The sequence below is a fragment of the Electrona antarctica genome, assembly GCF_951216825.1.
Source record: "Electrona antarctica genome assembly, chromosome: 21".
NCBI classification, from domain to species: Eukaryota; Metazoa; Chordata; class Actinopteri; order Myctophiformes; family Myctophidae; genus Electrona; species Electrona antarctica.
Window position 1 is genome coordinate 22,919,333 of NC_136802.1, and position 16,423 is coordinate 22,935,755.

General features: G+C 37.9%; 1 protein-coding gene across 1 annotated transcript; it reads left to right on the forward strand.

Annotated features, from left to right (window-relative positions):
* Window positions 1–10,509: 10,509 nt before the first annotated feature.
* LOC306914288 (ubl carboxyl-terminal hydrolase 18-like) lies at window positions 10,510–15,155 on the forward strand (the record flags this gene model as incomplete). Its single annotated transcript, XM_079491285.1, has 12 exons — window positions 10,510–10,520; window positions 10,685–10,824; window positions 10,922–11,042; window positions 11,375–11,484; window positions 11,621–11,691; window positions 11,799–11,915; window positions 12,015–12,110; window positions 12,442–12,570; window positions 12,849–12,974; window positions 14,278–14,318; window positions 14,433–14,467; window positions 14,719–15,155. 12 exons carry the CDS (start codon window positions 10,510–10,512, stop codon window positions 15,153–15,155), a joined length of 1,434 nt encoding a protein of 477 aa, XP_079347411.1.
* Window positions 15,156–16,423: the final 1,268 nt, after the last annotated feature.

Here is a 16,423-nt window from a genome sequence, read left to right on the forward strand (position 1 = left end):
AATTGTTGAAACAGAGAATTGTCATTACCACACTATAGACTTCAGTAGGCCGTTGTGTATCCATGACAAGAGGTAGATTCCAGAATGGATCGACTTTATCAATATGGTGGTGACATGTGCCACATGTGGTCCTGCGTCTTAACTGTCCACGAAACATCTGAAGATACAAGTGTCCATGTAAATGTTAGTTCAAGCAGACTTTTCATGAGTAGTATGAAAGGTCTGTGATTAACATAAGAAGTGTACAGTATACCTGTGATGCCTCAGGACTTGTCATGTTCAGGATCTTTTCCAAATACTTAGCAGCATTACGCTCTATATATTCTGGAAGTAGGATGGTAAAACATAATGTAATAATTATTTCAGTCTAGTTGTGTTCAGAGGTAATTTACTAATAAAGTCTCATGTCTCATACCTGCACCACCCAAATTCATTTTCAGAGCATATGAATCAGCTGTATCTTTCTTTAAGTCATCAAACAGCTTATTAAGTTGAGCATCAGTATTCCTAGTCTTGGGATTTATACTGCAGGCCCTATAAAAGGACATACTGGGCATAAGCGGTCTGGTATATTTGTCTGCACATGTAACTAACAACTACAATGAACCTATAGTTATCATTGCACCAATAGTACAGTATAACAAACCTTCCTACAGCTTCTCTGAAGTCTTTATTCATGAAGAGAATCTGGAGTGCACTGTTTAAGGAACAAGTTGCTGCTTGTCTTTCCAAACCATAATACTTGGGGGCTGTAAGACAGACATTTGTCAGACATAATGTACCAACACAGATGTTACAATTTGACTTCTGATAGATAATGTCATGATAACTCATGCTAACCTGGAGAGTCACCAGAGTTGGCAGGTGAACCTGTCTTTGAAGAATTTGTTTCCGGAGGACACTTTGCTGTTGTTTGCTTGGAAGCCACTTTCTTTTCCTCTTTCTTCCAACCTTTCATGTTTTGGACATCCTCTGGTGCATTTCTATCCATTTCTCTACAAATGTCGTTACAATCTTCAGAAGACTTTAGGTTGACATCATGAACTGTATTATCAGTTCCATGTGCTAGAAAATAGAAGAAAATATACACACAATTCAGGCAAAGTATCAAGAGATATTCTACCATGAAACAAAGCACTCGTCTCATCCTAAACAAAGATATCACCAAGCATAATTATGCAGCATATGAGGACTTACATTTCTGTTTCTGGTAGATAAGGAGATGAGGACTGCTGGAAGAAACATGCATAACATGGGAGTTGAGTATACCGTGTGTGTGTGTGTGTGTGTGTGTGTGTGTGTGTGTGTGTGTGTGTGTGTGTGTGTGTGTGTGTGTGTGTGTGTGTGTGTGTGTGTGTGTGTGTGTGTGTGTGTGTGTGTGTGTGTGTGTGTGTGTGTGTGTGTGTGTGTGTGTGTGTGTATACCGTATATATACATATACCCCCCCCCGCCCACACACACACGCACACACGCACGCACGCACACACACACTACTATGAGCATCAAGCCTAAAGTGAGAATTTAAAATGAGGAGATGATGTTTACTTTTCCATGACTGATGGGAATGGCTGGGAATCCACCTGTCAAAGAAAGCAATAACATTAAGTCAGTGCAGTGAAAGACTGACAATGTATAACATAATGGCATAAACATCACTATGTGTGGAACTTGTACTAGTATGTTTTACCAATGTGAAAGTGATTTCTCTTACCACAGAGTCAACAAGTTTGTCCTTAAACTTATACCATCTGCCATCATCCTGGGTCTTGATTGTAGCAGAGAAGTCTCCACCTGTCAGACCTGCATGCTGCTCTACCACTGCATGTAGTTCATATGTCTGATCCTGATCAGAGATATAAGAACATAATCACAGAAAGTCCCAATAAAGGAAAGGTTTTACAGTGGCGAACATCAAAAACAATTTAAGAGAAACAGTTATGAGGAAGTTGACACATACCTCTATCTGAAGGGTGGGAGGCACCCACACAACGGGTTTTATTTGATCGTATTGCTTCTGATTGTCATACTCAAATCGGTTGAGCTGCAGTGTCAGATTCTCTGGATGATCAGCTATCCCAGTTTGCTGGTTGATACATATACAATACAGGAATATAGTTAGCAATTAATCATAATAGATTGTAGGTTATTAATGATAATAATGAATTGCATTTTTATAGCGCTTTTCCAAGTGCTCAAATCGCTTTACAATGGTTAATTCATTCAAACATTGGAAGGTGAAGCGGTGAACAGTCGACGCCAGCATCCTCACTTCCCACATTCATACACTAATGGTGACAAGCTCAAACCGACCAACTAATTGAAGGCAATGTAGGGTTCAGTGTCTTGCCCAAGGACACTTCGACATGTGGACAGGAGGAGCCGGGATTCGAACCGCCGACCCAGGGATCATTGGACAACCTGCTCTATCTCCTGAGCCACAGCCGCCCGGTTATTACTATTATTATTATTATTATTACCCTTATAGTAGTAGTAGTAGTACTAGGAGTGATAATATAGTGGCAGTAACCATATGCATAGTGTTAGAGCTTGTTTATTCTATTGCCATTATACTGAAACAATTTCTGTAATATGTTGTGAACTTGTGACCACATACAAATAGTATGACAAAGCCTCTATAAGTATATTAGAGACTTAATTGTTCATAACTTACAGTAGTTGCGTCTCCTTTGACATGACATTGATCACAGTACATCTGTCCATTGAGTTTGGTACATCTGAATAATGACTCCACGCCATCCATCTGAAAAGTATCATTGCGTGATTAGTGACATAAAGTCAATAAATATAATAATTTAGCATAAATATATGCTAAATCAGATAATTGCCTTTACCACATTATAGACTTCAGTATCCATGACATCAAGAGACAGATTCAAGAATTCACTGACTTCATCAGTGTGGTGGTGACATGTGCCACACGTGATCCTGTGTCTTAACTGTCCACGAAACATCTGAAGACACAAGCGTATTACATATCAATATTTTAAACAGATTTTCTATGATGAGGAGACAGACTGAGATACAGTATAGACTACCTGTGATGCCTCAGGACTGGTCAAGTTCAGGATATTCTCCAAACACCAAGCAGCATGACGTTCATAATACACTAGAAGCGGGTGGTAAAACAGAACACATTTATTTCACAACAGTTGATTAACATCAGTTCAGAGGTAAATTACAAATATAATATCAAAGTCTCTTACCTCCAACAGGTAATTTCATTTCCACAGCATGTGGATCACCTGGATATTTCTTTAAGTCATCAAACACTTTATTAAGATGAGCATCAATATACTCAGTGTTGGGATTTTTAATGCAGTACCTGAAATAAATTATATAGGCCTACTGATTAAGTCTATAAGCAAACTTGTATTATAGGCCTATGTTTATGCATTTACTTCCTAGTGACAATTGTATAGGCCTAAATCATTGATACATTGGGTTAATTATGATTAATCCAAATGTATCAAAAGTGTAGCAAACCTTTCCACAGCCTCTCTGAAGTCTTTGTTCAAGAACAGAACCTGGAGCACACTGTTCAATGACTTTGCTCCTTGACTCTTCAAGCCATTGTACCTGCAGACTGATGGATTGGGGGACGTAGCATGATTAGCACGGCTGCCTTGGATGGATCAAGCTTATATAACAGCACACAATAACACTTTTAGCTTTAACACCTTTAAGATGTCGCGCAGTATAATACTGTAGCGTAGCTTACCTCGAGAGTTGTCAGAGTCTAGACCAGACCCATCTTTACGTCGTTGAGACATGTTGTAGGCTTACTTTTTAACTTAATTAATTCAAACGTCGTCTCACTTGCGCCATAATAAGTAGTCTGGCTACAAAGTACAAACGATGCATAAAGACTCCGTTAAGCGGAGTCCAACAACTGCATTGTAGTTGCGAAATAAGAAAAATGTTTCAGCCAGCTATGCCGCTGCGTCAGGTGAGCTGTGATCAGCGACAGCAAGTGAAGAAAAAAAAATTGTTGTAGGCCTATCTGTCTTTCTTTGCTTGTGATTTGTTGTTGCCACATGAAAGCACGTAGCCTAGTCCAGTTTCATTTTCAGTTAACCAAAACCTAAGTGACAATCCAAGTCAATGCAGTTTTGAAGGTATAGGCTACAATTAAGGGCTTGTTTTCATCAAACTACTCTAAGGTCTGGGCTTACTGCCAAGTTGCCAACCCCAAGGGACATGGCTGGGAGGTGTAATAGAATAATGATATGATACAAAAAGTGCAAAAAAAAAAGAAAAGGAGAGAATAAAATAGATTCAATATAGCATCATCAAATGTACATGATCATATATATTGTAGGCTATATAGCCTACCATCAGCATTATTATCATTTTCAGTAGCTGCTACCTAACTTAACCTAACTATATTTAACAGATTGGTAGTATGTTCAACTTCACAGCATATTCAATGGGGGGGGGGGGGGGGGCATTCTTGTGGTATGTACTGATGCATATTCTATTTGTACATGCTTCCAAGTGGAAAAAGGCAGTAAATTACATTACAGACTGGAATATTTATGTAACAGCCTACAGAAGATTCCACTATAAACCATAACCAAAGATTCAGATAAATGATTGATCAAAGCCCATACAGATTACAGCATGGTGCTTTCCCCTAAGTCATGTGGCTTCTTGTAAATGGCAGGAGAGAGAGTGAAAGTGAAATGTTTGAAAAACATGGCACAAATCCAGTTGCTGGTCCTGGAGTCTGGATGTGATTGCATGAACTGTCAAGCAGGAAGCACCATGCAGGTAGTGGTGCTGTGGAGATCAGAGAATGGAATTGAAATTTAGGATTTAAACAATGATTGATAAGATGAACACAGATTGTAGGTGTGCAAGCTCTATTTACAAAATCCTCCTGTAAATTATTAATAATAAGAATAAAACAAAACGTATGCATAATTACATAAGCAAAAATAGAACACTATACACTTATACAGTAGTGATAGTGTGTACATCAACAAAACAATCCAACCGTCCATTACATATGCAGGCCTACAACGTTCTGTGAGTTGAGTGTTCCCATTGTTCTGAAATGCCTCAATGCCTACTACCTGCCACGGTTCTCTTATTGTCAAATCACCCCTGTGATCATGTGTAAGTAATTTGAAGGGGTTTTATCCCCCAAAAAGCATGTTTTTTGCAACAAACGTTTTTGCATGTGCGGCTTGTTTTCATCAAACAACATTAGCTGACCTATGCAGTAGGCTAGGGTGGAATAGTGTAGCCATAGGCTATCGGTATATGTGTATGACTGGCAAGTGGTACATTTTCATTTAGTGTTTCTCTTAAAATGTTGTCTTCAAGTGCAATAATGTGTCCTTTATGCTAACAATAATTAAACTTAATTAAACTAATCAGCTATTTATGCTTTTATGGATCTTATCTTTCTCAGCTCTCATAAAGTATATGTTTGTCATAACCTGGCCTTTGGATGGGTACAGACAGTCTCCAATCGAGGATGTCTGGGCTTACTGCCACAGTGCCAAGGGACAGGATGGATGGGAGGTGTGGGTTACTATACTGAGCTAAGATGAAAGGTTGATGTGTGTTCAGATAACTTTTTTTCTTTCTTTCTTTTTTAACAAGGTTCAAGGTTCTACTTTATTGCTACATCTTGTGTCCAGCCAGGTAAGATTACTGTACATGAGAGTATAGGCCTAAAACCTATTTTGGTTTGGCTTCCTTCAGACAAACAACATAGATAATAACAACAATAGAATAATGATATGATACAAAAAGTGCAAAAGAAAAAAAAGAACAAGGAGAGAATAAAATAGATTCAATAGCATCATCAAATGTACATGCATATAATCTTGGTATATTGTATACACTATCAGCATTATTATTATTTTCAGTAGCTGCTATACCTAACTATATTTCTATGTAGGCTACCACAGATTAGTATGTTCAACTTCACAACATATTCTAAGTGTGTGTGTGTGTGTGTGGGGGGGGGGGGGGGGGGGGTAACAGTGTTTCCCTTTGCCCTGTTTTTTTCTCGTTCTTGACCGTTTGTTTAATATGCTAATGTTGTAATCAAATACTATTTTTAACAACACATGCTGCTCAAGACCCAAGTGCTGCTTGGAAGCCTTTCACCTTCTGTGTTAACTTGCACTAAATGGCCAAAATTGTCTCTCCTGAATCCTATCAGATTTTAACCATCTTGTTGTATGTAACAGTATGTGTGTTGCCATCAGCTGTCTGTTATTAATTTATCTTAAACATACCAAGACCCTTATGATTTATTTTATTGTGTTATGTACAGATATACATATTCTATTTGTACATGCTTCCATGGGAAAAGTGGAAAAAGGCAGTAAATTACATTACAGACTGGAATATTTATGTAACAGTCTACAGAAGTATATAAGTTTGAGATATTATTATTATTATTATTATTTAGAAGATTCCACTATAAACCATAACCAAAGATTCAGATAAATGATTGATCAAAGCCCATACAGATTACGGCATGGTGCTTTCCCCTAAGTCATGTGGCTTCTTGTAAATGGCAGGAGAGAGAGTGAAAGTGAAATGTTGAAAAACATGGCACAAATCCAGTTGCAGTGACACAGCACATTATCTTCCAGCCAGCAGGTCCTGGAGTCTGGATGTGATTGCATGAACTGTCAAGCAGGAAGCACCATGCAGGTAGTGGTGCTGTGGAGATCAGAGAATGGAATTGAAATTTAGGATTTAAACAATGATTGATAAGATGAACACAGATTGTAGGTGTGCAAGCTCTATTTCACAAAATCCTCCTGTAAATTATTAATAATAAGAATAAAACAAAACGTATGCATAATTACATAAGCAAAAATAGAACACTATATACAGTAGTGATAGTGTGTGCATCAACAAAACAATCCAACCATTACATATGCAGGCCTACAACGTTCTGTGAGTTGAGTGTTCCCATTGTTCTGAAATGCCTCAATGCCTACTACCTGCCACGGTTCTCTTATTGTCAAATCACCCCTGTGATCATGTGTAAGTAATTTGAAGGGGTTTTATCCCCCAAAAAGCATGTTTTTTGCAACAAACGTTTTCGCATGTGCGGCTTGTTTTCATCAAACAACATTAACTAGCTGACCTATGCAGTAGGCTAGTTGGAATAGTGTAGCCATAGGCTATCGGTATATGTGTATGACTGGCAAGTGGTACATTTTCATTTAGTGTTTCTATTCTCTTAAAATGTTGTCTTCAAGTGCAATAATGTGTCCTTTATGCTAACAATAATTAAACTTAATTAAACGAATCATTATCGCTATTTATGCTTTTATGGATCTTATCTTTCTCAGCTCTCATAAAGTATATGTTTGTCATAACCTGGCCTTTGGATGGGTACAGACAGTTTCCAATCGAGGATGTCTGGGCTTACTGCCACAGTGCCAAGGGACAGGATGGATGGGAGGTGTGGGTTACTATACTGAGCTAAGATGAAAGGTTGATGTGTGTTCAGATAACTTTTTTTCTTTCTTTCTTTTTTAACAAGGTTCAAGGTTCTACTTTATTGCTACATCTTGTGTCCAGCCAGGTAAGATTACTGTACATGAGAGTATAGGCCTAAAACCTATTTTGGTTTGGCTTCCTTCAGACAAACAACATAGATAATAACAACAATAGAATAATGATATGATACAAAAAGTGCAAAAGAAAAAAAAGAACAAGGAGAGAATGAAATAGATTCAATAGCATCATCAAATGTACATGCATATAATCTTGGTATATTGTATACACTATCAGCATTATTATTAAGAGAGAATAAAATAGATTCAATAGTGATGCTACACGATGTGCGGGTGCTCTGTTTATCCTGAGGTCCGGGGGCATAATACACACACAGAGATTGCCCACTACCCAAAGCTTTGATCTTCTAAATCATTCCACCGTACAATGAAAGGCAGAACTCAGTGTTACCGATTAGCCCTAGACTGGCATATATTTATTGATACACGGGGGCATTCCCCTAAGATGAATAAGAACAGCATTTGAATATGAGTAACATATATACGACCTGTTATTTCGCGAATCATATCCGCTCCATATCAGCTCGTCGGTCGGGGCCCCTGGAAGCAGGACAGAAGGCTTGTTCTGTCATGGAGAATTCTGACGTGTCTCTACTTTCTCAGACCCTATATAGAAATCTTTCTGTCGCTCTGTGACCTTGCTTGAGCACATGCAGCTAGGGTGCACACTCTGTTAATTAATGGTTACTGCTTAAAGGTCTACTTTATCCCAACAATAGCATCATCAAATGTACATGCATATAATCTTGGTATATTGTATACACCATCAGCATTATTATTATTTTCAGTAGCTGCTATACCTAACTATATTTCTATGTAGGCTACCACAGATTAGTATGTTCAACTTCACAGCATATTCTAAGTGTGTGTGTGTGTGGGGGGGGGGTAACAGTGTTTCCCTTTGCCCTGGTTTTTTCTCGTTCTTGACCGTTTGTTTAATATGCTAATGTTGTAATCAAATACTATTTTTAACAACACATGCTGCTCAAGACCCAAGTGCTGCTTGGAAGCCTTTCACCTTCTGTGTTAACTTGCACTCAATGGCCAAAATTGTCTCTCCTAAATCAGATTTTAACCATCTTGTTGTTTGTAACAGTATGTGTGTTGCCATCAGCTGTCTGTTATTAATTTAACTTAAACATACCAAGACCCTTATGATTTATTTTATTGTGTTATGTACAGATGTACATATTCTATTTGTACATGCTTCCATGGGAAAAAGTGGAAAAAGGGAGTAATTTACATTACAGACTGGAATATGTATGTAACAGTCTACAGAAGTATATAAGTTTGAGACATTATTATTATTATTATTATTATTTAGAAGATTCCACTATAAACCATAACCAAAGATTCAGATAAATGATTGATCAAAGCCCATACAGATTACGGCATGGTGCTTTCCCCTAAATCATGTGGCTTCTTGTAAATGGCAGGAGAGAGAGTGAAAGTGAAATGTTGAAAACCATGGCACAAATCCAGTTGCAGTGACACAGGACATTATCTTGCACCCAACAGGTACAAGGTCCTGGAGTCTGGATGTGATTGCATGAACTGTCAAGCAGGAAGCACCATGCAGGTAGTGGTGCTGTGGAGATCAGAGACAGAGGGGGTAACTGATTAGTGAAATTGGTAACTTTTGTATACTAGTCCTTAACCGTTCGAATATGCACACCAAATGATATCCAGTGTGGGTAATGGGATTTAATAGATCATATTATTGATGTATGTATTTTGAGGTGTAATCAGTCTGGTCTGAGAGGCACTTGCCCGTCAAGCAAGTTGTACTACTTGCTTGACGGGAAAGGTGCAATTCTTGGGAAATTGCAATGTGTGGTTTCTTCGACGCCTTCAGAAATATAGGCCCCTCCCACTGATTTTGCTAGTCAATTACAATGTCAATTGTCAAATCACCCCTGTGATCATGTGTAAGTAATTTGACAGGGATTTATCCCCCAAAAAGCATGTTTTTTGCAACAAACGTTTTCGCATGTGCGGCGTCCCCTATGGATGAAATTGGAATTGCTTTTGGCTCTCTATATTAAACCACCTTCGACGTGTGATTAAAATTTGGGGTGGATTGGACATTCCGTTTGTGATTGGTGCCATTTTTTGTAAAATATGCCCCTCCCGCTAACTTCGGAAGCCGATTACGGCCGAATGATGCAGACTATCAAAATTCTGCCTGTGATGTTTTAATCGGATAGTGTACCGATTTTTGTGAGATTTGGACAAAATCTGTATAGGTGGAAGACCAAAAGTGTGTTTTGAATAAAATTGGCCTATATGTGTGGCCTATGCGTAATGAGTCATGAGTCACATGACCCAAGGAATCCAGCGGAAAGGATTTTTTGATATTACGACTTACGGTTCAAGAGTTATAAGGCAAAAGGTAAAGTGGGCTGTTATAGCGCTGCCTATTGTTAAATTGAAAAAAGGGCCTCGTTAAGACCTCCATAATATAATGGCCAATGCCTGTGTGGAAATTCAGAGCGATTGGTGTAGTGAGTGAGGAGCAGCGACAGTGTGACAGACATTCATTCAGACATTCCTTTAATCATATGTTAGATGAGATATAATTCTAACTTTCCTTTCATATTTGTGTCACAGTTAAGCTGAATGAATGTACATATTTGTATCCATTTAAAAATGTTTTCACAATATCCCTTTAATTTGAGGCTTAAGTTTTGAATTAGTATTATTTTCTTGTAATTTTCAATATGAAACATACAGTAGCTAATTTGTGTCCCCGGATAACAGACCAATATGTTCTCTTGATTTCAGATCTTTTCTTTTTTTATGGCATGGTTAGAGTTCATGGGCGATAACACTCAAGTGAAATTGATTCAGATCATGAAATGAAAGTAAAAGTTACAACCATGGTAAACTAGGCTAGGCCTGAGTCTGGCAACAGTGTGAAAGTATTTTCAAGATGGGTGGACGGTAAGATTCACATTTCTTTTTACATTTTAGGGTTGTGTTAAATCAATTAAAATGATTCTGACAGCAAATTCTGACAGCAAAACATTTCTCAATGTAGATTTGTTATACAGAAACGGAAATAATTTTATATGATATGTGGTCTTTCTTTCTTCCCCTACACACAGCAAGAATAAGGCACGTAATAAGAAAGGCAACAGGCACAAGAAGCCGTATGATCAGAAAGTCAACAACCCCAAGAAGACACGTTCCAAACCCACAATGAATGGACCAAACTCAACCAAAGAGACAACTTCTGACAAAGAAGGTATGAGCCAACAAACTGCACCAACTGTACAACCTTGTCTTCATATCTATGCTACGGAGTGGTCCTGTAATGTATAGCCTGTCTTGTATTCACTTAGAATCTCCGTCAAAGGGACAGAGTCAGGCCGCTGTTTTCCATGGCTTGCATAATCAGGGAGCCACCTGTTACCTGAACTCTGTTCTACAAATCCTCTTCATGACAACCGAGTTCAAAGAAAGGTTTGATATGGATATCTGCTTACGAACATAACACAAAATGACCAATTCATATTTAATTATACAGTATATCGATCATTAGCCTATTTGACTATTTTCTGAAAATGTTCAAAAGATCTTTTTATTTATTGAAACTACATTGTTTCAATAAAATCAATTCTACTTAAATGTTCTCAAATAGAAACTTGAATCAAATCTTTTTTTTTCTTTTTTCAAATTGATTAGAAAGTGGTGTAGGCCTATGTTTTGACAAAATGTCAGTCAAAATCAGACCAAAAAGTCTTTGCTTTGCAGCATGGTAAATGTTTCAATGAGACAGTTCTTTTCCCACACAGGTTAGATGCAGAAAATGATTATGACCTTCAACTGCTAAACTTATTTGAAAATTTGGAAAAAGGAAGCTGCAGAACAAATGCCATCACTGCAACATTTGGGATTCAAAACGGTATGTTGATAAATCAGTGATAACAGCAAAAGAGCAGAGAGCCAGAGACAGATCACTTATGGAAGACTAGTCTAGTTGAATAATTCAACTTTCATTGTGTTGACTTCTCTCATGTGTTATTAATATTATTATACAGTTTTTGTGCAATGTGATGCTGCTGAATGCTTAGAGAAGATTTTAAGTATGGTCAGCTCCAAGGCATCTGAGGTGAGAAACTGTAAATCACTGCCTGCATGCAAAAAGAAGAAGAACAAAATATATATTGTAAATAAATATACATTTACAGCATGGTTATAATTTTTATTTTTATTTAGGTCTTCCAAGGACAGTTGAAACACAGAACTCAGTGTTCTGACGGGCACATTGTGAATGAGCAAAAAGCCTCAATTTGGAGCCTGCCGCTACGAATAGAAAATCAACACTACAGCTTGGTATAGGAGAACGTTAATGTTCATTATTTAACCATCTTTTGTGTGCTGTGAGATATTGATGTCATTTTGGAATTAATTACAATGTTGATGCATTTCCAGGAAGAGGGCATTGCAATGTTTTTTGAGCCTACATCAGTCAGTGCAGACAATTCAGTGTATTGTGACGACTGTGATGGAAAGGCAAAGGCAATCATTGTGAGTTTTGGAAATTCTAATCTTTTTATTTTGCTTTTTTCCCACCACAATTAAATTGTATGTATGTATGTATGTATGTATGTATGTATGTATGTATGTATGTATGTATGTATGTATGTATGTATGTATGTATGTATGTATGTATGTATGTATGTATGTATGTATGGTGTATGTATATATATATATATATATATATATATATATATATATATATATATATATATATATATATATATATATATACACACATATATATATATATATAAATGTATTTTTATTTATTTTTGATTGATGTACTGATTAATTCCAGTGTTGTTTAATGTTTACTTAGGAGTGCGAAATGGAGAAGTGTCCCCAGATTCTGACTGTACTCCTCAATATATTTGACTTTGATTACAACACCATGTCAAACTTCAAAATTGACTGCTCTGTAGATGTGCCACGTACTTTACAGATAAAGGTATGAAGAAGCCACCATTGGTTGAATGGTGTTTCTACTATTCTATTTTTGAGGGGCGCTAGCCCCTCCTATGCACAGCTTTGTGTGTTTGTGTGTATGAGCACGGAATGTGTTTGTAGCACAGAATGTGATGATCTGATTGGCTGAGCACGGAATGTGATGTATGACGATGTATGATGATGTATGATGATAAGAGCGCCCCTCACTGCACACAAGTGTGATTTTTATTTAATAATTTGATCTCATTACTTTTTACATGTTTTCATTTGTATGAATAGAATGTCAAGTATCAACTGTATGGAATGGTAAATCACTTTGGTACTCTGAGTGGTGGACATTACACAGCCACCATCCAGTCTCTCAATAACACCTGGCATGACTTTAATGACTTGAGGGTCTGTGAGGTGAGTAGAAACATTAGTGCATACTTACCTTGTTGCTGTCAGGCAGACACCTCTTATCTCCATATTTTAACTTTTTGTGATCACATATTTCCAAAATATCTATTATTTTAAGCCTAGAATCACTAGAACAGTGGTTCCCAAAGTGGGGTTTGGGGACCCCTAGGGGTCCTTGACTGCGACATACTAGCGTCATGTCCAGGGGGTGTACTTGTACATCAAGCTGCCTCACGCTACAGAAACAGGAGATAGGCTCCTGCCCTATGGGCCTCATGGCTTGGCAAGGCTACTTACTTAGGGGTCATTGACAGAGTTCCAGGGGGTCCCCAGCTAAATGATAATTAGGAACCAAATGGACCTTTATGGGTCTGTAACTCAGAGAGTGTACAAATGGAACCACCACTTAACATTGATTTTATTTAATATAAATTGGTGTCCCAGAGATAGAAATGCCATTAAATGGGGGTCCGTAGCCAAATGCATGTCAAATATAAATAAGCTATAAGCTTCCGCCTATGCCTTTTCGATCACTTTAAAATAATGTTTAATTTGAAATGTCTCTGAAAAAAAAAATATTGAAATAAACAATTATTCATTATTCATTCAAACTGGGGGTCCTTGAAATGAAAATGGTTGAAAATCACTGTTAGAGCCGTAAAAAACTTCTCTTTTGGGGGTCCTTGGCATACATTTTCTAATGGGGGTCTAATGAGTGTCGATTTGGGGGTCCTTGACATGAAATAGTTTGGTAACCACTGCCCTATAGAAAGCCTGAGAAAGAAAAAACAAAAGAAACACATTTCACAGAATCAAATGTTTTGAGGTCATGATTCACCAGGATCCTGGATGACTTGATTCTAGGTTTAATTAATTTATGTAGCCTAAATATTTTTTGGGAAATATGGGGGGTCGGGAATGATGGAACCAGAAAATGGCCGGCACTGCTATGACCCATACTTGATCATACTCAGTCACAAGCAACGCGTTTTGAGCTTGTCGATCTGCTACTTTTACTATTTTTGTAGCCTATTTGAATCCTGAAAAGTAACAGTAACAGACACAATTACAAAGTGTCATTTTGCTTTAGGTTTATTCAGAGAATGAATCATGTCATTTTGAGTATCCAACATCTATCACGATGAATGGATCGGTACAATAACGTTTCCAGCCATGGTGAGACTACATGCGGTTACAAGTGACATACTGTATGAGGTCTCTACCCGACAGACGATATATAAAATGTTAAATATGTTAAATAGCTTGCCTTAAGTAGCTGAATTTCAAATGCTTTTGTTACATCTTGCAGGTTCAAGATGAAGGTTTTACACAAAACAGCAGCACACACAAGTAAGCTATGTCACATATGCTCTTTTTTCATCTATGCTCTTTTATCTCTTTGGTCTCTTTGGTATTGTATCCAAAAGATAACTATACTGTCAAATGTATCTTTTACTTCTTCAGATCCACTAGTGCATACCTGATCATGTACAGGAGAGGTAAGGGATACTATTACATAATACATGTCTTCAGATCTACTTGTGCAAACAATCAAAGCTATTAATAATTATTTTTAAGTGGTGCAACCACATCAAGAAACAGCTATGTCCATCTCTGGCTGTGTCCCTATGTTTAGGGTACCAACAGGTGGCGGTGTTGCACCACTTACTTCACACAGGTCTGATTTTGATAACCAACTGATCAAAAGTTTAACTCATGGTGATACAATGCCTCTATTTCAAAACTCCAGAGTCACAGTTGACCAGTGAGAGTTCTGAACAGAGAGACAAGTCAGACGATAAACAGGAGGATGAACCGAGGGAGAACGTGATGGAACACAATGGAAACACAGGGGAAGATCTCAACAGAGACACACAGACAGAATACCATGTGGAAGATGAAATCAGCAAAGGCATAGCACTACCTAAAGTTAGTGAAAATACCAGTTTCAACGAGGCTGGACTTGAGGAGCCTTTGATAAAACAGAAGCAGCATGTAAAGAAAATGCCGCGAAACAGTAAGGAGGCGTGTGAGAAAGAGACCATAGAGCCTCAGCCAAAGGCAGAGGGCAGAACAAGGGTCTCAACAGGGGATAGTCCACACCACAACAATGAGAGGAGCATCAAGAAGGAAAAAAGAAAAGCGAAAAAGAAATCTCGTACCTCTTGCAATTGCATCTTACTTTAGACTGCATTGCAACATCATTGGTTTACTTTACAGGTGTAAGTGGTGAAAAGAAAAACATTAAATAAGCATGTCAAAGAGAACATAAAACGAAACTAATCTACATAGTATATGTACATGATACCCAGGGACTAACCCCCACCAGGGCCCCTGGGCCGGTAATTATTGCAGGGCCCCTATAGCGCGCGTGTGAACGACATCTTTTTTACCTACATTTAACAAAATCAATGGCCAATGAAGGGCCCCACACGCCCTTTTCAGGGCGTCAAACCTAGTACCGCATGGTCAAATTTCCCCGAAGGGCCCCTGAGAGCCAAGGGCCCCTGGGCCACGGCCCCACTGGCCCAATGGCTAATTTGTCCCTGATGATACCTCTTGCTTGTTGGTGCCAGTATAATGCCATTATTCTTCTTGTGACCTATACCAGATTAATCCACACCTGTGATACTGACATAGTCCTAATAGGTCTGCCCTAGAGAAAAAAGTGATCTATAGCCTTCCTGTTAAGGAACACGGAAGGACTTTTTCTTTCTCTTATATGGCACCATGTCAACATGATAAAATAAAACATGGGTTCACACGTGTTGGCAAAGGCACCACCTGGAACTAACTTTTGAGAGCTCAAGTACCAGAGGGACACAGATTTAATTGTATCCACAGTTTGTAAGCACAGAGTTCAAAACTGTAATAATAATAATTAACCAAACTGTATAAAACATGATGAAACAAATGTATTGATGGCCAAATAAATTGAATGATGTTTAAAATTGAGCTTTGTGTGAAGTGCGTTCATTTTGCTAAATGTTAAGATGTCTTACAGTATACTGCTGCCAGTGAAGCAATATAGTTTGCTACTAATCTTAAGCTTTTTATAAGAAATAAAAATGTTAAGATTTTTATAAGAATTGTATTTTATTACATTATTTATATATATAGCCTACCAATTCCAATGAAACAGTCAAAAGAAAACTTTCAAATACATGCTGTTGCTATAGAGTTACAAATAATTGTTGAACTTGAATAACTTAATGTCCATTGCATGCAATTATATAAATCTCTTAGTTTATGCATGGTGGAATGCCTATAGTAGCCTACAGTCATTACATAATTTACATTCATGCACTCACTGCCTCTATGGGCTGGCAAGTAGACCCCAATCTGGGAACCCGTTTTTATCTAACTCCAATGGGCGCTGGCCGGGTGGCCGCCCGTCGCCACGCCTGTGATTGATTGTCAATCGATTGATTGATTGAAATATTTATTAACAGTTT